The following is a 26,457-nucleotide window of genomic DNA, read 5'->3' as shown; positions in this document are numbered from 1 at the left end:
ACACACACCTGATCAGGCATGAAGAACTAATATTTCTGTTTGTTCGGAAACTCGTAGCGGATGGTGAATAACCCAGAAGCCACTGATCCCTATCTAGGCTTGACTTTGTTTCTGGCAGTGTATGCAGGGTAGCTGTTTCAGAGATCATGTAGACCTTTAGCACCTTGCTCTGGAGCAGGTAAGTGATGCTTGACAGTGCCCCACCTGATGTGGCTGTGACCATAGAGTGTTTGAGACTGAAGATGGACATAAGCATCCCTGTAAGTACCTGCCTGGAGCAGGCTGGTTTGCAGAGAACTTTGCACAGTGTTGTACATCTGAACAGAATCACGTGCTGTTGCATGTTTTAGTGACTGTTGTGCCATCTTTTGAAAATGCACTCCTCTCTTGTTGCAGATGTGGATGGTTTGATTACTCAGGCTTTGCTGACGGGTAACTTTGAGAGTGCGGTAGATCTCTGCTTGCATGATAACCGTATGGCTGACGCAATTATCTTGGCCATCGCAGGCGGACAAGAGCTGCTTTCTAGGACGCAGGAGAAGTACTTTGCTAAGATGCAGAGCAAAATTACCAGGGTATGTTTTTTCAGTTCAGAAACAACATGCATGTTGGCCTTTTTTTCACCTTAAAAGTTTTCTTGGGATTTCATGGATTTATTTCTGTGAGAAAGAATACTTGTAGCTGAGAAGCTATTAAGTATTCAAGTCATCCACAAGATTTCAGAGCAGAAGGATTTCTGTTATCTGTTTTTAATGCATTGATAATGGGAGAACAGACACATTACCTGGATATCAATACACAAGACAAGTATTCTTTACATTGTCTCCAGTGTCTGAGTTGCATATACACTAGTACATTTTCACTGCTAAAGATAGTTATCTTAAGCAGCACATATTTCAGTCTCTTGTGTTGTCCATTTTTCAACAGTTACACATGACCCATGTTCAGTGCCAGCAACATTGTGTTGATTTCTGCCCGTGATTAGTCTTAACACTTTTTGTGGATGCTTCATTTCACTGCATGCACAGAAGAGAGCAAAGTATGCCCAGGGTAGGTCAGTCACCCTTTGTCTAGGAAACAGTGTTATGGCCAGCTGGTTATTATTCTTTTCAGCTTTTTGACATGCTAGGGATTGCTGATGCTGCTTGTTCAAATCTTTCTTCTTTACTAATGTGAGAAAGTAGCAACAGTGGGATGAAGCAGGAGAAGTGACCTTAGAAGAGCACTTAAAAGGACAACAGTTTGGCAAGGATGGCTGCTTTTAGAGGAGGGGAGAAAGTTGCTCATGGTCACTTTTTAGCAGTCTGTTGCCAAAGAAGGATGTTTTACACAGTTAGCAGGAAGCAGCCTGTAAAAATGGGCATGTGCTTAAGTGCTTTCCTGAAGCAGGGCTGAAGGCTGCAAAGCGTAGTCACTTGGGTGATTAGGGCACGCAGCACCACAGGCTGGGATCTGTAAGTGGGATTTTGCTGGTCGTCGCCTGTGATCCAGTTTGAGATAGGAACAATTTATATTTGTAGTAGTGGACAAGTGAAAAGAGGAATGTCTCAAGTATTAAGAGTGCAGGATTTCTTCCCCTTCATTCCTGTCTCTGGCCTAATCAGAGAAAGCAGAATTTTGTTGTGCATGGGAAATTTCTTCACTGTAGTTTATCCTCTGGGAAAAGGTATTTTTATGGAAGGCTGACCAGTTATCTGTGCCTGTGCTAATAGGTGAGGGTTAACCTTGTAGTTAGGACCTTGCATTTGTTGTTCAGGTGTGGTTTTTTAATTTTCTGGTCCCAAACTGCACATTCCGGATTAACTGTTTTCTGAGTTTGAAATCTTGGCATGGCAAGGGCTCTGTTCACTGAGGAGCAGCACAGTTGCCAAGTCTCTTTTGTCTGAAGCAAAATAACTTGAGACAGAGTTTGAGACGAAATTGGAATTTCATTCTGAAGGCCTGTGGGCAGGCAGCCTGTGTGTGTGGGTGCAGGGTAGGGATGCTGTGGACAGCTCGGGCTGGTAATGCTGTCAAGTTGCTGCTGCTTTTCAGGCAGCCTTTTCCACTGCCCCTCACTGGTCAGCCTAAAGCCAGGAACTAAAAGCTGAATGAATCAGTTTGACAAATAAAATTTATATGCCTTTCTGGGTAAGATTTGTAGCTAAATACTGGATATGTTAGCATTGTCTGCGAAGACAGTGCTGAAAGCCATCTGCAGCAACCCCAGCTTTCAGAGATTTGTACATTCTTTTCTTGGATGTCTTGTAGCAAGAATAACTGGCCTGTCTGTTATCTGAGCTTGTTTTGTGATTTTCACTGATATCCTTTTGTAGTAAAATGTACTCTTGTGTGGCTGTTGAGTTGTAGTGCAGTATCTTCTGTGACCCTGGATACAGTGAGGATAAATACACTTTAATAGATACATATTATGCTGTATACTAAAAAAACCCCAAAGGAAATCCTACCAGGATCTTAACTGTGATCTCTGTCCTTTTGGTCTAGCTCATCACTGCAGTGGTAACGAAGAACTGGAAAGAGATTGTGCAGTCTTGTGACCTGCAGAATTGGAGAGAGGCTTTGGCTGCGGTGCTCACTTATGCCAGGCCAGATGAGTTTGCAGCCCTCTGTGGTAAGGATACTTTACAGACTGGATGTCACTTATTCCACTTACAGCAAAACTACACTTTGCCATGATTATTTTCCTTCAAGTAAACTGTTGTAATACCTTGATAGCTTTTTTGATGGATAATACATGGTCTTGTTGCAGAAGAGGAGAGCAACTGCTGAGGTGCTGTCTTCCCAGTATGTTCCCTGATTGTCTAAGCACAGAACCCAGACCCTTGCATGTAGCTGTGTCCTGGCATCACCTGTGTCACATCACAGCTGCTGGTCTCTTACTGTTTTCAGATGGATAACAGTGATGTTGATGTGATAAGTGTTTCAGCCAAGGGACCAGCGTCTTGGGGAGTGTGTGTGGAACACAAGTGGAAATGTTTTCAGGAAGCTCTTCACTCTTATTTCCCATGAGCAAATTTAACTTCTTGGAAGGAGTCCTTTTTCACAGGCAGTGTGTGTGTGACTGCCCTCGTGTTGCATGGCAGACAGCTGGCTGGGTTTTTAACCCTCAGGGAAGTTATATTGCCAGTAGGTGTGTGTCTGACATCCCTGTGCCTCTCAGACACCAGCCGCGGTGTCTAGGGAGCTTTGCACGCCTTGACTTGGAGCAGTACTGTGGCTTTGTTGCTTACAGTTGCAGCGTCCAGTTGTGTTCCTGAAGTGAGGGACTGCAAAAAATGGGTGGCAGAGAGGAGAATCGAACCCTGGCCTCTCATCCTTTGTCAAGTTGGCAGATGGGCAGTCCTTTCTGATGTCTCAGGATTACAGGCATTTGGCAAGTTCTTGCTGCCATGATGATAACTGCCTCTGAAATGGCCTGGGCTCCCATGAGATTATCTGTGCTGGGTATCAGAGTATGTCCTTACCAGTGGAACCCATAGGCAATATCCCTTCTCCACTGCTCTGAGTAGACACAACAGGCATTGCAGGCTTCCTCTGCCTTGGCAGGGACGGAGGGATTACCCAGGTGATTCATCAGTATCTTCTTTGTTCATATTTTTCCTAGATCTCCTGGGTAACAGGCTGGAGAATGAGGGGGACAGCCTTCTGCAGACACAGGCTTGTCTCTGTTACATCTGTGCTGGCAACGTGGAAAAACTCGTTGCTTGTTGGACCAAAGCTCAGGATGGAAACAGCCCCTTGTCCCTTCAGGTTGGTAATTCTGTAAGAAAGATGTTGAAAGTAATGCGCTGCAATCATTCTATGCTTAAATGATCTAGTGTAGAGCTTTAGTGCTGTCATAGATGCATGTATCTCAGGATGCCAGGCTTTTCCTTCTGGAATAGGTGGCTTTCATAAAAATAACATAAGGTATAGTACTGGGAAATGTGTCGTGAATCACAATGGCCCTTGTCTGCTCTGTTCTTTGGGTAGTTGTGCTAATATGCTGCTTGTATTAAAAGGTAGTTGTAGGGCTTAGGAGGTTTTGGTAACAAAGGAGCAGCTTTGAATGCTTGTATCTTTTGCAATAAGGGAATACTTGGGTGTTTTTGCTTTTGGAAGAGATGTCATCAATGTTCAGGACAAGAAATCTAATGAATTAGAGTTAAATCTGGAGAAAATTTCTCATGTAGGAAGGTTCTCGTGAGTTTTCTTTAGGGGGTTGCACATACATGCTTTGGTTTCCAGAGGTGAAATATATTGCATATAGCAAATATCTTGGGGGAATAGGATTGATGGCAGTGAGATGAAGCAATTATGGAATCATTTATTTTATACTATAATCTTAGTTTTTTCCATCTGTTCAGGGCCTTTGAAGGACCAGTTTTAGAAAGTACTTACAGTAATGTTAGCTGCTAGTGCTGGGTCTCTCTATAGTTAATTGAAGGAACTGGAATATATGTGAGCTTTGCTTCACATTATTAACTTTCCTCAGTTTTGAATTATCAAAATTACTTTCTAGTCTCTTGACTTTGAGGGCCTTGTTTATACATTTACCTTTCAGCTGAATTTGCATTTTGATTTCATGGCTTTGCTTGCTCAGACACTAAAATTGAAAAATATTGTTGGTGTCATTATCAGGCTGCTTGTTTACTATAATGTGGAATTGCTGAAACTTGTAGAAGCTGCTGCTTTGAATTGATTTATGGGTTTTTTTCTTGCGTTTTTTGAAGTGCTGATTTGTTGGGAAAAACACAAACATATTATTGAGCTGTCAGTAAACGGCCCTTATTAGTGATGTATGGTTGGAATCCTGTGTGTCGTACACTCTCACTAAATCTATGACAAGATTTTAAAGAGAGATTGCATGTTAATATTGACAAATGAATATTTGTAGTATTTTCCAGTAAAATGCAATGAAAATAAGAAAACTATGAGAGAACTGAACAGAAAATGTTCCTGTAATTTAGTACTATGAGGAAACCCAGCCAAGACCAGCTCTGGTATTTGGGGATGTGCAAGGAAAGCACATCCTTGTACAGATATGGAGTATTCCTGGTGAATACCAGGAAAACCATTTTTGCAGTAACAACCAGAAGACCATGGACAACCTCTTCCAAGGGAGTTATGAGATCTTTTTGATTAACATGGTGAAGTAGTGACTTACTGAAACGCTGCAAATGAATGTGCAGGACCCTAGCACTAATAGCAGTGATGGGCATGATGTTTCTCTTCACTCTCATGTCTCTCACTAGATATTGTTATGAAAGCATACTCTTTTGGTGAACATGCTCAGTGCTCATAGGGCTTTGAAATCCTGATTAATAAAAGCAGTACTTTTGGCTTTGGACTCCACCTGATATGTTTGTTTTGGTTTCTTCCTCCTCTTCCAGGATTTAATAGAGAAAGTTGTAATCCTGCGCAAAGCCGTGCAGCTCACCCAGGCTGTGGACCCGAATGCTGTGGGGGCGCTTTTGGCTGAGAAGATGAGTCAGTATGCCAACCTTCTGGCCTCCCAGGGCAGCATTGCTGCAGCTTTGACTTTCCTTCCTGCAAACACCAACCAGGTACAGACCATTCGGGTGTTTTACTCCATCTCTCTGTGAACAAGTGTGCTTCAAGCAAATGTCTGTGTATGTGGGTAGCCAGCAGGACTGCCATTCGAAATGCACCTTTGGATGTGTCAGTAAGACTGTTTCCCTGCTTCCTGTGTTGGCCTCTCTGAGCTGGCGGAAGTACATGGCTTTGTTCTTCTCCCTCTTCATTTCACACCCTTACCTTGCAGCTGGTGGCTGCCAAAGGGGCAGCTGTCTCTCCTGCAAGCCAGACACAGTGAAATACATACCTTGACACTTGGTTGTTTTCTTTTGATTTCTCATCTTCAGTCAGCTGGTATTCATTGGCAGGCTGTCTTGGGAATAATGCAGCCCAAGATAGGAGGCAGGCAGTTCTAATAGCCCCATGTCTCATGCAGAAAAGACTTATTCCAATCAAACAGTGCAGAGCAAGCTTCTGAAAGAGCTCATCACTGTGTGGCCAGTCAGCCTCTTGATGTGATGCACTGGGTGACAGGCAGTGCCGTTAACCTTCCTTCCCTGTCCTTTTCTGATTGCAGCCAAACATCATGCAGTTACGGGACCGGCTTTGCAGAGCCCAAGGGGAGCTTCCACAGGGAGAGGAGGCCGTCAAAGCACCATATGAGAGACAGCCCATGCCCAAAGGACGAGCTGGCCCTGTGGCTGGACAGATGCAAGGGCCCCAGGCTCCAGCCCAGCAGTATTACCAACAGGTAAATGGCTTTTGGCAGTCAGGGAGGAACATAGTGTTTGAGTTCTGGAGAGTGATGGGATAGAGGAATTTTTTTGTCTTTCTCTTGATATGAACTGGAGGGGTATGACACACCTCTGCTGAGAGCCTTGTGGTGGAAGTCACTGGTGCTGCTTTTCAGTCAGTGCAGTTGGCATCCTTCACTCCTTATCTGGAAACGTCTGTTAAACACCATGTCAAGTAGCCTGCTTCTGAAGATCAGGTGTTTTCCCCCTTTGTCTGAAAATGTGCTTCAGTGCCAGAAATGACTATGTGAGAGAGCACTGCAGGATGTTTCTGTGCTTGCACTCTTTAGTCCCTGATGTTGTCCTATCCCTGCAGGCCTCGGGGTTTGCTTATGCTGCTCACTAGCCTCTTCTGGGGCTGTTGTGTTTTCTCCTTGCAGCTCTGGTGTGGGCTGCAGAAGTAGCCGAGTAGTGGCAATAGCAAACTGCGGGCATGTTTCAGCAGTCATGGGTACAACCTACTATGAAAACACCTTCCCAGCTGGGCATAAGGTGGCATAGGCATGGGCCAGGGTGGGATAGGAGTGGGAAACTGACCTAGGCTGAAAGTGATCTGTGCTAGAAGAAACACCTGGTGAGTATGGGACTAATAAGGGAGCTGGAGGCTGTGCAGGGAGGAAGAGGAGAAATGGAAGAGGCAGATGCCCTGGTTTTATCTATAGCTTGAGGATGACACTGCACCAGACCACACTGGCACATCAGAGCGTGGTAGGGTGGGCAGCTCTGGCTGTGTGAATGCTTGAGGAGCATCACCAAGTCTGTAATCCCTCAGCACAGAGCTGGAGCTCATCTGGCCATGCTTTACGCAGGAGCTCTGGGCTAGGCTTTTCTGAGAGCAGAGCTGTGTTAGTGTTGTGGGTGTTCTCCTTATGCAGAGGAGATTGGCACAAGCAGAAGCATGCCACTGTCAGTGCTGCCCTTCAAACACTGCCTGCCAGAGAAATGGTGCAGGAGAGAAGAGCTGAAAAGTTGGGTGGTTGGGCTTTGTTCTCTCCCTCTTAATGTTAAGACATCCCTGAAACAACCACAGAAGAGGGAACTGCACATTTAAAATGCATCAGTGTTACTGAGAGGGAGAGATGCCTTTACCTTGTCTCCAGGGTGTTCACAAAGTAGTTTTCAGAAGGGACAAAGCCTTCATCCTGTTCATACAAGATTACCTTGTTAACACCGTTGTGTATAACTCTAAATGCATCATTGTCAATAATTAACTACTATTTCCTGCATTTGTTGCTTTCCTCCTTGTAACCAGTGAATTCCCTCGAGAAGCAATGCTGCAATTCCTGTTTGGCTGTGGAAAACAGCAAATGTCCTCTAGGTGGCAATGCCTTTTAAACTGAAATTCCCTCTCCTGCTGCTGTTTCAGGAATGCCTCAAGTTATTACTCTGAGCAAGCCCTACTCATTTTTAAAAGGCTGGGTGTATCACAGCCCCACAAGCACACTGTGAGTGAGTTACCCCTGTGTTCTTGGCTTTCCAGGGAGCTCATGCTCAGTAGGAAGGGCTTGAAAGAGACAAGTGCTGTGTCAGGTGCCCAGCAGTATGCTGGTGAACCAGAAGACAAAAAAATTACATATTTGAGGAAGTGCGTACATAGGGCTTGTTCAAGCTTGAGGCAGCCCTTTTTAAGTTGCTATCTGAAATAGGACCATGTACTTAAAACTTAGTTTCCTTTCAGCAAAGTTTTTGAACCTTCTTTTTCATCTGAAAAAAAAAAAAACCAGGCGTGCAAGGGAATGGAAGAGTCTTCTAGATGAATCCAGTGATGACTTATGCAGACATTGACAGTGGTTGTTGTACAGCTGACTGCACCATCAGTCCAGCACTGCAAAGGGCTTAGAGACAGATAGACTGAAGCCAGCTGGGCCAGCCAGGACTTTAGGTCACAGCTTTCCCTCTGCCTGCATTCCATTGTCAGGCTCCTGACCCTCACTGTGCATGCCAGGCACAGCACATCTTCTTGCTTGGGAGTGTCACAGGCATAGGAGGTTTCTATTTGATCAGAAAGGTAGTAGTGGTCATATGGAACTGAAAGGCTTTGGAGTGAGAAAGAGGTAAGGTAGAGGAAAGTTGCTGTGAGAGACTGCCTGGGAAGCAGTTAGCATTAAGATATTTGTGCATGTGCAAGAGTTGAATATCAAATTTTAACCTTTTTTAATTCATCTATAGCTCAATCTAAACTGACTGCTTTTGTGTGAGGCAGTATGTTTGAACTTAATATGGAACTTCCAACTGTGGTTAGCAACGCTTGGTGTCCTGCAGTAGTCTGAGGGGAGCTTCTGCAATAGGAAGGTGTGATGAAAGAGGCAGAACTGGCTCACAGGCACGTGTAACCCTGCACTTGCTCCACAGCCTGTTGTAGCTGTGTCTCTGCTGTGCTTCGTCTTGACTCTGCAACTCACTTCAGCTCCAGCACACAGTGATTTCATCTGTCTTGAATGCACTTTTCCTTCTTCCCCTGAGATTTTATGGCTGTGCTGCAAATGCCAGCATGCAAACCTCTTAGTGTTCACTTCTTTGCATATCATTCTGTTGAAACCCTTTAGAGGATTTTTTATTGTTTTGTTTTCCATGATTGGTATTTCTTTGTTTGATTCAGGTTAGAATTGCCCCTACTGTCACTACCTGGAGTAACAAAACTCCTACTGCCTTTCCCAGCCATCCTCCTGCAGGCTGTCCCTCTGACACACAGGTATAACCTTCATTATTCCTCTCTGAGCCCCTGATCTACCCCAGTATGTCCCCTGGTGTAGTCTGTGTGCTTGACACAGTCTGATATGGACAGATGGAAAGAGCAGCTTCCACATGGTTTTGCTCCTCTATGTCTCTTTTTCACCAATGCCCAGATGAGTGGCTCTGGGAAGCCTTGGGTGGGAGGTCAGTGTGACCTGAGCCCCCTCAGCCCTTGCGTTACACTGGATGGTGTGGTAATATTTTTCTTTTCCCTCTTTCCCATGGAAATTAGAAGCTTCAGAGTTAATGTTTAAGTTTTTTGGTTGAAAGCTGTGGATGGCAGAGCACTCTCAGACTGCCTGAATAGCAGGCAGTGCTGGCAAGGACCTCTCCCTTGCGCAGGAAGGTATGTGCTGCCCTGCTGCTGCTGAAGTCACTGCACATACAGGCTGTGCTTTCAGTGTTACGCTGAGCACCCTAAGGCACTGGGGTGGTTGGAGGCATTTGTCCCTGTGCTGGTGGTTCTTCCAGGGAGCGTGGTTTCAGACCTTGAAATGTGAATTGATCATTTTGATACAGTTCTGCTTCCCATTGCATTACCATTGCTGACTAAATCTTATCTTACCCTACCCTTTTCTCCTGCAATCTTTTTCTACAGGGAGACAACCCACCTCCTCCAGGGTTTATCATGCCAGGTGCCATTAACCCCAACATGCCACCTCAGCAAGCCACATCTGACAATTACAGCACATACTCACAAGCAGGGACTCGGCCAACGTACCCGCAGAGTGAGTAACAGCAGCTCCCTTCTCCTTCCTACCCAGATGGGCCAGCCATTGATGAGGCTGCATTTACTTGGGGATAGCCAAGTTGGAAATAGAAGTATTCAGACCATGCCAGTCCCACGTTTCTTGGGTAGGAAGCTCCTGAGATAGTATCTGGGGATTGTTGTTTCTTGGTGGGGTCCAGGCATCAGGCACCCTCTGTCAGACCTCGTCTCCTCTGCTGAGGTGTCTGCCCATGGCTCTTAGACTCACTCCTCGGCTGGCCCTTCCCAAGGGTGTGTTGGGATCAGAATCCCCTCAGTGTGAGTCCTGGAGAAGCAGTATGGGCCTTGCAAAGAGTGACCCAACTCATCTGTGTGTGGCTGGGCCATCCGTTTCTCGCTGGGATTCCTTGAAGATGGGAAAAAGGATGAGGAGGGGAGGGCAGTAGCAGAGGTGAGTGAGGAAGGGAGTAGAGTACTGACTGTACACTCAAAGTAGGAGACTGAAAGTACAGGCACCAGGGAGGAATAAATGGGCATAGATGAGCAGAGAAGAGGCAGTGAAGTTAACTAAGCTGCAGGGCCCGCAGTGAAAGGCTGTGACCTTGAATTCACTTCCAGAGGCCGCTGTTCACTTCTTTGGCCTAGGCTTTCACTTTGTGCAAACCTGGGGCGGGTGTTTCTCTTCACTGAGAGGTACCGTGAGGATTATAGCGATCCAGAAAACAGCCAGAGCATCACCATCCATGTGCCCCAGTCTCAGCTCAAGTGGTGTGATGGGTCTGAACAGAAGAGTCTGGGAGGGAGAATGGGAGTCCTTGCTCTGGCACCCCGCTGCCAGTGCAGGCTGAGGTTTTGAGCAGTTCTGTAAGTACAGGCAGAGTTGTGGGAGCCAGATTTGGCTGGGCAGGTAAGTGGTTTGAGGGGGAAGGGGCGAGAAGAGAGGAGAGTCAGGTGGAGAAGGAAGCAGAGACAGATGAAACTTGCTCCTCTTATGAACTCACTGACTGAATGCCTTTTCTCCCTGTTTGTAGCGTATCAAGCCGCACAGCAGTACTCCCATGGAACAGGGGGACTAGCTCTCTATCAGCCTCAGCAGCCTACTGCTGCCCCTGCTTCAGCTTCTTATTCAAACCCTGCTCCTAATACCACCCCTCCTTACCCACCCTCTGCCCTTGCCCACTTCATGTTCTCCCCACTGTGTCCCGGGAAGCCTCAACCCTCCCCAACAAGCCTGAATCCCTCTTCCTTCCCTCTTTCTCCTTCGAGCGCATCCTTTCAGCTTGGCAGGCCGGGACCTCCAGCAACTTCTGTGGCTAATGCATTACCTACTGGACCAACAGGTACTCTGCCTGCAACCAGTGACCTTCCTGCATCCCAGAGAACAGGTCTGCGCTTGGACAGGGGTGGGCAGGCAGGGAGGGGGGAAGGGGTTTGCTTCATTACTCACTCAAATGTGCACCTTTTCCTTGTGAATGCTCTGTACCAAGTTTGCTTTTGCTTAGAGGCCAATTTAAAGCATTTCTAAACCACATCATCTTCCCTGTGAATCTAGCAATGATATGGCTGTGTTGCTTCATGAGCACTAGCTGAGCAGCACAAGCAGTCATTTTTCTCTTGCAAGTCAGACCTACCACAAACTCAGAGCTTTTCATAGCATCATAGAATGGTTTGAGTTGGAAGGGATCTTAAAGCTCATCCAGTTCCAACCCCAGGGACCGGTGGCAGGGACACCTTCCACGAGACCAGGTTCCTCAAAGCCCCGTCCAACCTGGCCTTGAACATTGCCAGGGATGGGGCAGACACGGCTTCTCTGGGCACCCTGTGCCAGTGTCTCACCAACCTCAGTAAAGAATTTCTTCCTAATATCTAATCTAAATCTCGCCTCTTTCAGTTTAATGCCATTCCCTCTTGTCCTGTTATTACATGTCTTTGTAAAAAGTCCCTCTCCAGCTTTCTTGTAGGCCTCTTCATAGGAGAGGTGCTCCAACCCTGTGATCATCTTCGTGGCTTTCCTCTGCACTCACTCAAGCAAGTCCACATCCTTCTTGTGTTGGGAGCCCCAGAGCTGAATGTAGTCCTGCAGGTGGGGTCTCACCAGAGCAGAGTAGAGGGGAAGAATCACCTGGTCATGCTCCTTTTGAGGTGGATTTTTGACCCCTTTTTACTTTTCATTGTAGCTTTTGACTTGCCCAAGACACGGTGCTACAGCGTTGTCTTATGTTATAACAATATGTCTATTGTTATGAGGCTGTCATATACTGTGGATGGATAGTGGCACAGTTTTAAGCTTGTGAGGCTGGTGTCAAAAGCTATGTGGCTGGAGAGTAAAATACAGAAATGAGCAAGTTTTCCTCGTTGCTGCGGAGAAGTCGATCCCAATTCTCCTCGCAGAACAACTTTGAAATGAGATTTGTCCTTGTGTCCCTGATTTGTGAGTGGCATTTCAAGCCGAGGGTTGGCAGCATATTTAATTCTAACAGCATTTCCTGTGGCATCAGCTCCCATTATTATTTTCCTAACCACTTAGTGTGATGGGGTATAATGGAGCTGTGAATGCCTTAAAAGACAGGAAGAAGTGATCTAGAAATGCTTTTACATGTCTGTTTCCTGAATGTTAATTAAAAGCATGTGTGTGTGGCTGACACAAGAGCATGTTTGAGCACGCATGGTGAGAGAGCATGCACTGAGGTGGGGCTCAGTATCTCCTTGTGACTGCCTGAATGTGTAACTGCCTTTGCAATGGGACAGTGACCTTGCTTATGATAACAAACCTGCCTCTTCACTTAGCAGTCTCTAAAACAACAGGTTTGCATATGTCAGACTGTGCAGGATGCACGAGCAGTCCTTTTCTAAACCTGCCCATAAACATACTTCGCATTCGGGTGGTCTAGTTGGAGAGCTGTGGTCCAGATTTGGGAAGCAGGGAGCAGAGGAATATTAGGCAGGATTTGAGGGATGTTCCAGAGATGCTGACTCTGCTGACAGGCCCTAAGGACCCCACTGTGACTCCCCTCTCTTACTTTAAGTCTGCTAGAGGTGATGGAGTGCAGAAAAGGCATATTGCCTTTGTCTTTATCTTGACAGCAGCAGTCCTGTGAGTAAGTTCTCCTGGCATCTGTAAGGGTGGGAGCCCTCACCTGTCCAGCATTACCTACAGACAGGCAAACTCTCTTTTCCGCACCCTGTTTGCAGAGAAAGGGTCTTTTGCTCTCTCAAAAGATAGAGAGGACTGGTATAACGCAGCTGCTGCAGCTGCCACAGCTGCTAGTAGAGAGAAGGTATTTTTGTGCCATCCTGCAGCCAGATTCAGTGTCCTCTCTGGTTTTGGAGATGCTGTACTGTGATCTCTCCTGACCCAGTGTTATGGGGCGTGTCTGACTTGTTTCTCTAAACCAGAGGAATTTTTATATTGGACAGAGGAAGAGATGTTGGATAAGGTTCTAAGCCTGGGGTGTGAAGGAGCACGTTACAATGCAGACAGCATAGCTTCTGCACCTGCAAGGAACAAGAAAATTGTTCCTTCTTGTACATTTTACTACTTATGTCACTGGCAGGCACTTCAGATCTGTCACTTGCTGGGTTTCTTGTGTTAACATTGAAGTGATATAGTCCATGTAGCATGCTCGAAGCGGGTGAAGGTCTGTACTCCAGACAGTAGAAATTAGGGACACAAGGGGAATTGAAGCAGTTGTTATCCACGTTGCCTTCCTAGATTTCCTTTCAAAAATTAGAAGTTGCCCATACCAGGCTTTTTGAGAACTATCATTGCTGCCTGTGCCCTTCCCAGCAGCTGTGGTGAGAAGGTGGCCAGTGCAAACTGTCAGACCTTCAAGAACCCAGTCTTTGTCATTGTCTCTGACTCCTGGCAAACACCAGCCTTGCACTGAAATGCAGAGGTGGACTCCAGGGCACAGTGAGGTGCTGAGGCCAGATGGTTTATGCATGTGGGCTATTGGCTTGCAAATGCTGCCTGCAGCTGGAGAGCTATGGAAAAAAGAGGTATCTGAAGAGCACACTGTCCTTTAGGTCACACTTGTCAAGAAAACAAAACAGGAAGGAAAAAAATGTGCTTTGTAAATGAAGAAATGACAGGGTACATGCTTAATATGCTTAACCACCACCAGCATATTCTCCAGAGTAGCCGCACTGCTTAGCGAAGGATGCCTTAGCATGAGATACCATAGAACCACAGGAATCTGCAGCCAGAAGTAGATGGTAGATCTCACCTTAACTCTGGGTGTTGCAGTGCAGAGCGTATAGTGATGCTGATCTTGGCTTTGAAGTGGTGTGCTTTTGTGTGTGGTGATGATCTAGTCTGGGAACATCATGTTTCACTTTGCAAATGTGATTCATTTCAAGGTGGAGGTAAGGGAGGACAGAAAAAAGATCTCAAATTCAAAGTCTTGAAAAGCATCTGACCTTTGAACTGGCTTGGATTTAAATATGCACTTAGAAATGGTTGTATAAACATCTTATGTTTATTGCAAATGCATATAACATCAGAATTTTAAGCTGTGCTTGGAGCTCCAGTAAGCAAGAAAAGCGTACATTTCATTTCATTTTTAACCTATCACTTTGTTTTGTGAACCTGCTGCCAAGGGAGTTCTAATTTTCAGTCTTGAATCTTGTTTGAAATTGTAATAGAGCAGTTCTGAGCTAGGGGAAGGGTTTGCACTGTATGTGCGTAAGTCCAGCCCCAGGGAAGGGAGTTATCTCATCCCCAAAGTTGTTCCCTATGAAGTGGCAAAGGCTTTATTTGCTTCCTTTGCTGTTTGGATTTGTTGCTCAATCTGAGCAGGCAGTGTGTCTTTTCACATGTGAATAAAGCTACTGTGTGAACACAGTTTGTTATTCTGCTGGGCTGGATGCAGCCAAGAGTGCACCTTGATTTGGGAAAATACTTGGCATCCACCTTGAGTTCAAGTACTTTAAGCATCTCCTGAAAAGCTTTCTGGAATGCTAAAACGATGGTGAGAAGATTGTTGCTAAGAGTAATGGTCTGATGGCTACCCTGCCTGACAGGAATAGAAGATATGAACACCAGAAGAGGTAAGAAAGTGGGCCAAGACTGCAAGATTTCTTAGAAACAACCAGAAACACAGATTTACAGTGTGGAAGGACCAACAGGCTTGTTTTCACAGAAGGCAGACAAAAAAAATTCCCTAGGGTGGTTTGGACAAATGACTTGTCTCAAAATTGGCATTGTAATTAGGTTAGGTGCTTTTCCCCATGACTTCTCGTGCTTATTGAAACTAAATTGCTCATCAAAAACTACAAACCAATTGTTTTGTTACTTCTGAAGAACATCTTTGGTTTAGTTCTCTTTGCATTTTATCTGCAGAAAACTCACCAACTCAAGACCAGGCCTCTCCCTTCACAGGTGAACTAGGTACCACCTAACCTGAAAGTAATTACAGCCACTACCTGAAATTAATTGAATAGACATCAATAATGCACATGTTCTTCAGAGAACATGAAGTGCAATGCTGTTTGCCAATTACATTTTAATAAAATCCATTTTTAATTCCTTAATTAAAACTTATAACAACAGATCTGGAGTTTTTAACCACAGAAATAAATGCTGCTTTTCATCTTTTAAAGCAAATTATCCCAGGAAATTCACAGCAGTAACAGTTTGGGAGATCTTCTTAACATGTTGCCACCATCAGCACTGCAGAAACTAGACTTACCGTATAAGAAATACTCTGGGATATTCTGGATAGGTAGGAACCTAACTGTTGGCAGAGGGCAGATTGGTTCAAAAGAAAGCATACGTGAAAGGGGTTTTAAATTGTTCTCCATTTACCCCTTTAACATGCATTTACCTCTTCTACATGCATTCTGTTTAACAAAAGCTTGAAAGCAAATGAAAGTTTATATAAATGAGTAAATTCTGCAGTGATGTTAAGCGCTGCTGTCTGAGGTGAATTCATCATCTGCTAAGTGAAAACACTGTGGTGAAAAAGTCCATTGAACAAGGATTGTCTTGCTGGCTTTTTGTGCAATAAATCCTGATTACTGGGCAAGGTAATGCTGTGGTTCCAATTACATGCGCTTCCTGATGAAATGGGGAATTACTTTTAATGCACTAGTGTGAGCTTTGATGTACCAGTCTTGCAGCTGCACGGAGCGTGCTTTCCTGGGAGAGCAGAAGGTTTGGTACAGAACAACATGCTGGATTGTGAATCTGCTCAAATATCCTCTGTGCTGCTTTCTGTTTCAAACAAATTGCCCCTGATGCTGAAAGCTAGATTTTGCCACCTTGCTCTAGCAGCTCTGCTCTGCTTTTGGGACACAGCACCCATAAATGCTGTAGCTGGCAGGGGAAACCTGGTTTTATGGCTCTTCTGTGTCTCCAGGGTGCCTGGGTGAATTTTGCCTGAAGTGTTTAAGGCTCCTTTTGCCTCTTATGCCTCCTCTGTGTGTGATGTTGCTGCGAAACACATCTTCACTGTCATCTATAAATCTATCACAGTACACAATCACAGCAGCAGCAGCTTTTGGGGGAATGGAGGAATGGATGCAGCTTAGTGGTCTTTATTCACCCATGGATTCTGACATCTCTGCTGCTGATTAATGGCTATGATAATGTTATGGTGATGATTAATGGCTATGATAATGTTATGGTGATCATGGGTGAAAAGAAGTTCAAAACTGGTTCTTGTTTGTTCTCATGATACAGATGGGAGAAACTTTCACTGATAACTGAAGCTTCTCTTCACATATACAGTCTGTGTAGCAGAATAGTTTGTGTTTTGGGCAACTGCCTGCCTTTTCAAAGGTGTCTGCTCAAAGGTGTTTTCCTGCAAGAGAAGAAAAGGTTATTATTAAAGAAAAAGAAGGAACCTACTTCTTTCAAACTTGAGAACAGTTGGTCATGATGCCAAACCTGCACAGTGGGCACAGAGCCCAAAGGGGCTGATGGCTGGGGTGTTGGGAAGCTCTGACTGGCACAGAAGCTGTGCTGGCCCCCAGGGAAGGGTAGAGGAACAGGCAGGCAAGGGTTCTGCCAAGCCCCTGCCAGCAGAGCTGTGGTGAGCAGCTGAGCTCAAAAGACATCACTGCACTCCTCCAAGGTACTGAAGAGTCTGTTTTCTTTCTGTCCCAGGGCCTCAGAATGGCTGGAATGATCCTCCTGCCCTCAACAGAGCTGCCAAGAAGAAGAAGGTACTCCAGGAAATTCTGTCTCAACACAATTGAGTGCTGACCACTTGAAAAGCAGTAACTTCAGCTGCTCATGGGGAAACTTGCTGGTGGGAGAAGGACAAGAAAAGGGTTAGCAGCAAACAAAAGCTGCACCTCATGGGAAGAAATGGCCTTTATGCCTCTGCAATATGCATTGTCTCTCCAAGTATTTAAGCCTTTAAAGAGATGGCGGGGTTTTGCTAAAGTTGTGGTTGTTAATAACATTGATCCTGGTTTGAGGGAAGAAAATACCTCAGGCTATTTTCATTTGCAGTAAAGCAGATGAGTTTTGCAGGAAATGATACTTGCACGAAATGATGAGGCCAAGCAAATTGTTACAGATTACTGACTTTGGTGGAGCTGAAAGCAATTTCTCCTGATTAAGGGTCTGACCCTGAGAGATCTACTGAGAGTATTACAATTTTTGTGATGGAGGCAATGTAGTTTTCTAAAATGCATTTAGATTGCAGCAGGGCAGAATAACTGGGGACATTTGGCACAGAGCAAAGGGAACATTTGGATCCCCTGGTGCTGCTGTAGTCTTGTGTATCCCCAAAGCAGTGTCATCACTGTTCTCTCAGCCTGCTGCATTTCGAAGCAAGAGTCAGTCTGGTGTGTGTGAAGTGTGGGGAGAAGAAAAGAAGTTGGAGCAGGCAAGGTTTAAGTGATGGTGAAGGCAGAAATCTCCCTTTCCCTTTGGGTTTTGGTCTCTGCAGTTCAAGATTAAGAAGGTTTTGGAGGATGGAATAGGGGTTGCTTTGTGTGCTGTGGACTGCCCCAGTGCCGGGACATTTGTTGCACAGCAGCGGGGACGCTGCCTCTCAGGGCTTCAGGCTCTTAAGTAGGGGGAAAGTTGTCAGTGAGAATAATTGCTGGAGTTCAAGAAGCAAACAGGAGTTTTGCTACTGCTGTGTGTGAGTCACAGCCAGAATTTCTGCCATAGCCGGGGCTTGAGGGTTGGCTCCCTTCTAAATGAGGATCCATGTTTGTTGCATTCCCTGTTGGGTATTCAACAAAAATCTGTCAGAAATGTTTCTGTGTTTGTTTCCCTTATGTCCACTGTATGAGGCAGTGGTTTAGGATATTATAAAATGACTCACCACATTGCAAACCACAGCATAATTTGCAGCTGTCTTCCACCTAAGAACATATTCACTACTTAAAAAGTTTATTGCTGTGATTCATTGCTTTATAACTGACTTTTTTGGTGCTAGATTGGGAATGTTTTTCTTGCTGTGCCAAACCACTAGCTTAATTCTGGTTTCTTTCATTGAGGGTAGCTTTCAGTGTTATGTAATATTTCCTTTCTCCATGCACACCCAAAGAAATGTGTGCCATTCCCATGGGAATTTTCCTTTGGATTCCTATATGATCCACAGCAGAAGCCAGTAGCTCATTTTGCTGTCTCTTCCCTCTGCCAAATGCTTCTGAAATCTCTGAGTAAAAACGGGCAGGTGCTTAGGGATGAGTCTGAAATGCGCTCATAATCTGGTTTTTTTAGTGAAAACCTGTTGGCCAGAAGCTTCAAAGGCTTTCACAAGCTTTATTGGTGCGTGCGGCTAGCAGTGACCTACGTACTGCATGGACAAAAATGTACCCTTAAAATGAGATGAAAGAATCTAAATATAATCACCCAATAGTAAAAGTAGATGTAGGTGTGGGTTAGTTTCCATTAGTGCAACTCTTCTTTTGTTAGTGCTGCTCTGCCAAACCTCTGTTTTGTGCCCTTAGCAGAGGAAGAGTGGCTCTGGTTTGAGGTGGCTGTACTCAGCTCTTGTGCCAGGCAAAGCACTCAGGACTGGAAATCCTGGAGGATATTACTGCCCCTGCGCACTTGCAGCTGCAGCCAGAGGAATGGGTTTGTTTAACCAGACTGAAATTCTGCATCCCTGCCCCTGTTACTTCTGTGTCCCGGGGGCTAGCGCTCTGCTTGGCAGAGCTCTCAGTTGCTGTGTGTTGGCATTCAATCAAAGCTGGGTGTTGTGCTCTGCCTGCAGCCGACACAACAGCATAAATGCACTGTTTGTTGTTTCTTTCCCCAGGTCCCTGATAACTTCCTGCCCCCAGTTCCCATCACGTCCCCCATCATGAACCCGCTGGCAGATCCGCAGTCTCAGATGCAGCAGCCTCCAGCTCCAGCATCACTGGCCAGTGCATTCATCTTCCAGCTGCCACAAGTCCCTGCAGGGCAGCCGGTGCTGCAGGGTGGCTGCCCACCTGCTTCACAGCCCCTGGGGCCAGCCAGCATGCCACCCACAGCTTCCAAAACCAGTATGGAGGGGGCCCCTGGGGCTCCTATTGGCAATGCTATCCAGGTAACGTAGCTCCACCACTGCACCCATTTGGTTTGTACATCAGCAAAGGCTCTTGGCCTGGCATTTCTTATGCCTCCAAAGTGTTCTGCAGGGTTTTTAGTCACTAGCCTTGCACCACGCTGTCATTTTGCTACTGTAATCACCTAGGCACTGCCTCTTGGCAGTTAATACTCAGTATGGACCAATAAGGTGTTTCCTTCTGCAGCTTCACAGCTCTACAAAGGGAGCGACAGCAGATGCTGATAATGTCACCTCCACACTCCCAGAGGGATAAAAATAGGAGTTGTGCCAAGCTGGCTAATAATCCCACTTGTTTTAGTTGAAAACAACATGTGGTCACAGTGACCTGGAAAAAACCTCCCCTGCTCTCTGTGTTTCTCAGCATGTGCAGGCACTGCCAACAGAGAAGATCACCAAGAAGCCCATCCCTGAGGAGCACCTTATTCTGAAGACTACGTTTGAAGCTCTTATCCAGAGGTGCCTGCTGTCTGCCTCTGATCCGGTAGGTCTCTCTGTTGTTCCAAGAGCACCCCTGTGTTTGGGTAGATATGCTGGTACCTGCAGCACATCTAGCTGTCAGAGCCTCCCCTGAGATAGCTGCTGCCTTCTGACAGCTGCTTTGAGCACCACAAGCAACGTGCAGGAAAGCCGCATGCGTATAGAATATGGCAGCCTGGGGCCAAAGCACAGCCCAGCTGCCCAGTCACTTTGACTCTGGTCCTTACAGCCCTCAGCATGGGCAGAGCAGGATGGTGTTCTTTATGGGCAGGAAATTAACCCACTGCAGCCATCTCTGCTGTTCTTTTCTAAGGAGGAGGGTTGGAATTGGTTACAGTTGAGGTTTTGATGTTGATTGTTAAAAAAATAAGTACAAAGGGCTGTCCTTTCTTCTGTTAAGTGATCACTGTGGAGGCATGCCCTGTACATGTGCTTAACTGCTTCTTAACTTCAGAGCAGGAAGCAGCTGGTATTATGCCAGGTCTGAGCCAAGGCTGACATATGTGATAACATGCCTCAAATTTTGATCTCTAAGCTGTGATTTGCAACAAACTCATTTCAAAAGGAAACAGCAGGTAGCAGAGAAGTGGAAGGTTATGAGCTTTAATGTGACCACTGAAGCTGGATAGGGAAAAACCTCTTCTGTAGCAGTCAGTACTTTGTAAATGAGCCATCTGCCTGAAAGCTTCTCATTTATTTCCAGTGGTCAGTAAATAACACACTGCTCCAAAGCCCAGATGCTGACTGTTCAGTTTGTGCCTGCCACATGCTGAAAAGTGGATGATGAAAGACAGGCTGGTGGTGTACTGAGAGCTTTGTGCACTGAATGTGCTTGGTCAGCAGCACAGACTCTCACTGTTACGGTGACTGGGAGCTGAGGGCTCTGTGGCAGTGGCTGTGGGAGTGTATTGGGCATACGGTGTCACTTCTGTGTTATGTCCACTGTACAGTTCCAGCTGGCTCTGTAGTTTAGACTTGTGATCTGCATGTATGTACTCCTTTTCCCTGTGGATCTCAGCCCACAAGTTTCAGGGTGGACTCACCCATGCACTCCTTTACAGAAACTTTTTGAGGCCAAAGACCTTTCTTTGGACTGACGTTACAAGGTTCAGTGGCCTTTGATTACTCAAAATTCTTTCTTTAAAGGTTAGGCTGTTGAGTGCAGGGATAGAAGTCATATACTGCATGGACCCGTTCACCTGTTTTTCCTCTGAGTGCCCCTTCTCCCAGACACAAAGAAGGCAAAAGCATTCAGTTCACATCTACACCCAAGAGTTGCTTTTCTGCTCTGCCAACACTTTTTTGCTTGCTTCTTAAGTTTGATTTTCTTAGGCAGAGCAAGTGTTTCCAGCATGCAGCAGTGAGAGAAAACACTCTAACTGTATACATAAGTTACTGTCAGAACAAACACAGGCACTACTCAGTTACTACATTCCAAAGGGAACAATGGGAACAGGAAGCAATGAGTGAGGAGAACCACCAGTTTGCACTTCTTTCACCTTATTTCTTTTGGCTGGATAGACATGTTGCTGTTTACTAAAGACAATTCTTCTTTGCCCTAGTTGGCCATCTGTAAAATTAAAATAGCATGTACACCTTTACACAGGTTTTGAAACAACTGTTCCAAAGTCATGTATCTGAGAAAGCTGGTCAATCCAGAAGAATTAGCCAGTTTCTTACCTGCTTCTCCTGAGGTACAAGTAAAAGTACAGTTTCTTCTTACTTGTCTCAGTTTCTTGACAGCATAACTACTGCTGAGGGGTTTTCCACACATGGCCCGAGATACACGTGTGTGTTCTCCTTTATGCCCTTTGCCATCTGAACAGCTTTCTTAATTTCCAGCACAGCAGCCAGCCACCCAGTCTGTCTTTATCCCGAGCTAGAGCCATTCCCTTAGGTTTTGTTATTTTCTCTCTGGGCAATTATTTAATCTGGGGAAACATTTCCAGTTGCCAGGGGAATGGCACTGTCCGAAGTGAAGATGGATTGATGTGTGTACTGATTTAGGAGTGCACTTGTGCACTGATGCCATTTCTACTGCTGTTGACCACCAACTTTTTTGTGCTTCTGTGATTGTAACCTGGATGCTTCATTGCTGTTTTATTATTCTGGATTTAAAACTTTGATTTTTGGTTGCTGTTTGTTTAAAAAAAAAAAACATGAAAGCACCAAGGATCTATGAGAACGGCTTGGGTTAAGCTGTTAGGGTTTTTTTCTGTTGACAGCAGAAGCTTATAAACAAACTCTGGGTTTTACTAATCACATAATGAAAAATACTAGGATTTGACATAAATGATGACGAGGTTGTACATACTTAGAATTCAGTGACTGCATGTGCTTTTAAGCTCTCATTGACATTGCTGGATACTTGATTTCAGTAATAACTTTATCCATCTATCATGCTTTGCCAGTAAGCCATAGAAAAAATGATGGTGGAACTCAGATTTCTGTTACTTTCCATATCTTATATGCCAGTGGCTTTTGGGATACACTTCCACAGTTTACTGTTCCCTGTAGCTAACTAGAGCAGTTAAGTGTGGAGAACTACAGTGATAACATGTGAGGTTTTTAACTAGCAAAATCAGGGGAGAAAAGTACAGTGCAAAATGTTCAAACTATGTGTTGGAAAAATGTTGTTGAGAAAGGACTTATATTGTGTGTGTACCTCTTGCAATGATATCAGATCAATATGGTGTTCTTAAAATCACTGTGGTTTAATTTATCTATTTCTTGCAGCAAACCAAGCGGAAACTAGATGATGCAAATAAACGCCTGGAGTTTCTGTATGACAAGCTAAGGGAACAGACAGTAAGTTCTGGTTTACTTCATTCCCCTCTGCACCCCTTCTTCTCCCATCAAATGTTGCAGATATGGTCAAGAACTTCATCAGTGGTGTGGACCCCTCTGCAATATGTAGCAGGGGCTTGTTCTTTCTTCAGAAGTGTGCTTCAAATCCATGTATTGTACGCTTCCATGGCAGAGGGGTTGGATCTTAAGGTCTTTTCCAGCCCTAACTATTCTATGATTCTGTGATTCCATGTATTTTCCAGAAACAGCTATGTATAGTACTTGCTGTGCAGACCTTAGTGTTTTGGGGTTATGTCATGAGTTTTATGGTGTGTACAGAGACTGTGCTGAGCCCAGAGAGCAGAGCTCCTTGCAGTAGGAGTCATTAGGTGAATGCATCCAGAGAGTCCCTGTCCCCAGCTGCTGGTAGAATGAGCCAACACAGCAAGTTCCCTTGCTGCCACCAGGAAGTGAAGCATGCAGCATGGGGTCAAAAAGAAACAAGCCAGAAGATTTAGGTCTTGGAGGCTCCCTGGCTTCACTGGAAGGGAGATGTGCAAGTACTGCGGAAAATCTGGTAATTTTTCCAAAGTGTTTCTGGAGGTCTCTGGCAGAACAAAGGAATAGGCTTAGAGCTCTTAGTACCTTAGGATTAGATACTTGTCAGGCCATCTTTGCTGAGCAATGAACTTTATGCAAAGGCTTGAAAGCTCAGTAGGTCTTTCATGTGCCAGAGTCTGTCAGGGCAGGTCTCATACCTCAAAGAATTGCATCCAGGAGCTAATAGTGAAGGCTATCAGGGCTTTGCAGTACTGCAGTGAAGGTATGTTCTGGTTGAAGTCTGCTGTTACTGTTCCCAATGTGGTACAGCTCAGGAGATGGCTATCTTTAAAGGAACCAATTGATGCACTTTGCTGAGGGCCAGATGTTACAGTCGGGATTTTTCTAGCACTCATGTATGTGCCGTTTGTTTCTTTCTGCTGACCTGCCTTGCCGGGCTTCCTTGCAGCTCTCTCCAACCATCGTTACCGGTTTGCACAATATTGTGAAGAGCATCGAAACCCGCAACTACCAGGAAGGATTGAACATTCACACACACATAGTCAGCACCAGCAACTTCAGCGAGACCTCTGCTTTCATGCCTGTTCTGAAAGTTGTCCTCACCCAGGCCAACAAGCTGGGTGTCTGAAGGAACCCTGTATTTGCAAAGCCCTGACGGTTGCTTTTCCAAAGAAGTGCATTTCTACAGCAAACATGCAGGAAATGGACCAAATGCTAGTTCCTTACTGCATGTCACAGTAGAGCTCTGACAAATGGCATTACACTCTCCCTGCAAAATACTTCGTTCTAGGAGAGCCATGGAGCCCTGGTGCTTTTCTTTTTATTTTAATCTTTTTCCCCATCCCTAATGATTCTTGTCTACAGATAGTATATTTAATGAATTATGCCCCATATTGTCAATTTTTAGATGCATGTTACATTGCTAAACAGTGGCTTTTAACAACAGATACACGTGTTAAAACAACAAGATAGGTTGTGTATCAGACCCTAAACCAGATTATTGCCTTCCAGCAGATTAAAGAGTCTGATTGTATTATAAGTGTATTTGGTCTTTCATTTTATGAAGCTGCTTGCAGTTCTGTTATTACCATTTACATGTTCAATAGCTTAATTTTGCACTGGGGCAAATGAGCAAAATAAAGGCTGATGTGATATTTTCAATAAATGTTAATTTATTAAAATGTGTCTTTATGAAGTGAAACTTAGAGATTCTGAAACCAGAGCACAGTGAGGATGAGGATGGGGGTTTTTTTATCTCCATGCTCATCACTAAAAGCTGTGTTTAACATTTATACTGAGTAGGAGATTTACATTTCAAAGAAAGGTTTAGCAAGGATTCCGAACACAGCTGTGTGTTCTTTAAAAGCTCAGAGAAGAAATAATGCAGAGTGGTTTAAGCCACCCATACAGACACATGGATATTTTGTGTGTAAACAAGGTGCAAATTGTTTCTTGCAGTCTCCTGAACCTGAAGGTTGCTGCCTCTGCTGCAGTGTTAAACTGTGAGCATGCTTCTGATGGCCATTGGCAAGTTGGATCAGGTGAGTTTCACAGTGTGTTGTCCTTTCCTGTGGCACAGCTGGAGCTGGCTTTAAGTCTAGGAAGAACAGCAGTTGGAAGAAATGTCCGGGTTTTGGGGCCTTTTTTGTTTTTAAAAAGGTAGTTCTGCCCAAAAACTACGTAAAATATCAGAGCTGTGGCATGTAGGTTTGGCAGTACATAGTGAAAGAAATATTATAGATAGCAATGCAAATCATATCGTTGCTGGCTTCTATGACTTAAACTGATTATGAGCTACAGATTTGTCAGGCACAACTGTTCCATTCCTCTGAGAAAATTGAGCTTAATTTTATTTCCTTCACAGCCTTTTCTAAATAAGCTTTTATGATTGGTGAACATAAAGCACCGATTTGGACTGGCTTTGTTTCAGGAGTTTAAAAACACAATTGGAGTAATTTTTCCCTTCAGTCTAGGCTATAGGTTTCTAAACAGTGTTGTAAGTAGATTGTATTCCGCTCCTGTCATGGGGAAGGTTTGCAGATATCCTTTATTCATCTTTGCCCAGCAGACTCTTGTATTGGCAGAATAGCGTCAAAAACATGAAGTTTGTTAATGCTGCCAGAAACTGGTAGTAAGGAAATGGCAGACTACCTCAGTGGGAAAAACATTCAGTTCACCAGCCCCACTCCTGAGTGCTGGGACCACATAATCTAGCCAATGTTGCAGCACCTCCTCATGCAGATGAGAAAGGGTGCTCCCCCTTTCCTCCCCTGGGACTGCTTCCTGCATGCTTGAGATGAAATGCTGGGGCCCTGATAACAGGGAAGACAGGATAAAAGCAGCTGCACAGAAGCAGGAATGTTACCATCTGCAGCAAAAGCAGAATTCCGATGGCTTATTTCCCTGGGATCTCTGCACACGTGGAAATATCTGCGGCACTGAACTTCAGTATTGGTGCCTCAGAGCAAATGGCATGGTGCAGCCACAGAAACTTACAGCTTTGTCTCGATTCAAGGTGGGAAAGAACAAGCTTTAAATTTAGGGATACTTCAAAGGTAAATGGGAATTAAAAAAAAAAACCCTCAGTAGGGCTTGCATAAGCCTTCATGATACTTCCATCCATGTAAAAGAGTATGCCAGGTGAGAAAGGGACTCAGCAAGGCACATAGATGCCAGGGACCAAAGAGTTTAACAGGAAGAAACTAAATAAACTGCTTGCTCAGCTAGTGAAGAGCACATGGAAATCAGGCTGACTGGAACTAAAGAGCAGTGCTAGCATGAGAACAAATGTGGTATGAGCTGGCCATGAATAAGCTTGGTCTGGAAATTGAAGTCAAAATCAGAAACACTGGGGTTTTTTTTCAGTGGGGTGATAATATCTTTGGGTACTGTGATGATGCACTACCTGCCTGGACTCTGTATTTCAACAATCGCTGTCCTCAAGAGCTTGGGACTGGAAAACTGTACTGCCTAAGTACATAACAGGAGTGGATGTGAAAATCTGCTGCTTCTCTCCTCAGAGCAGGTGCAATGAATAATAATAGTTAACTAGTTATGCTGCCGTCTGTTCATATCTTCAGGGAGTGCCAAGCAATTAGCCACCCATCTGATGTTATAAATGCAAATGGCCATCTTCGTTTACAGAAGGCAGTGAAGCCCTGCCAATTTACAGTGGTAAAGAATTTGGCCCCAAAGCCTAATTTTGATCTCGCTGAATGAGAAGATTTATACCATGGTGTTAACGCCAACCGCACAAGGAGGCAACTGGCACAAGGAGGTATCTTGCTACTGCAGTTATCACCACTGAGGCGAAAGCACCAGGAGGAGAGTTTGTGGGAAGGGGCAGTGTTAATGCAGT

At 45.0% G+C, this 26,457-nt stretch overlaps 1 protein-coding gene across 5 annotated transcripts in view; it reads left to right on the top strand.

Moving 5' to 3' along the window:
- Nucleotides 1-24,098, top strand: part of SEC31A (SEC31 homolog A, COPII coat complex component) — a 43,623-nt gene extending 19,525 nt beyond the window's left edge. For 2 of the 5 annotated variants that reach the window (XM_080633406.1, XM_080633405.1), the window contains 13 exons: nt 397-575; nt 2,485-2,611; nt 3,605-3,750; nt 5,373-5,546; nt 6,095-6,268; nt 8,911-9,003; nt 9,643-9,772; nt 10,785-11,138; nt 16,862-16,920; nt 18,981-19,253; nt 19,636-19,755; nt 22,488-22,559; nt 23,548-24,098. In XM_080633406.1, coding sequence (XP_080489532.1) covers nt 397-575; nt 2,485-2,611; nt 3,605-3,750; nt 5,373-5,546; nt 6,095-6,268; nt 8,911-9,003; nt 9,643-9,772; nt 10,785-11,138; nt 16,862-16,920; nt 18,981-19,253; nt 19,636-19,755; nt 22,488-22,559; nt 23,548-23,727 — 2,081 coding nt within the window. In that variant the 3' untranslated portion in view covers nt 23,728-24,098. The remainder of the gene's footprint in view (nt 1-396; nt 576-2,484; nt 2,612-3,604; nt 3,751-5,372; nt 5,547-6,094; nt 6,269-8,910; nt 9,004-9,642; nt 9,773-10,784; nt 11,139-16,861; nt 16,921-18,980; nt 19,254-19,635; nt 19,756-22,487; nt 22,560-23,547) is intronic. The other 3 variants (XM_080633407.1, XM_080633408.1, XM_080633409.1) reach the window with 3 other exon arrangements.
- Nucleotides 24,099-26,457: the final 2,359 nt, after the last annotated feature.

This window comes from Psittacula echo (assembly GCF_963264785.1).
Source record: "Psittacula echo genome assembly, chromosome: 1".
Classification (NCBI taxonomy): Eukaryota; Metazoa; Chordata; class Aves; order Psittaciformes; family Psittacidae; genus Psittacula; species Psittacula echo.
The sequence above is the reverse complement of the archived record's forward strand: the minus strand, read 5'-3'. Positions and strand labels throughout refer to the sequence as shown.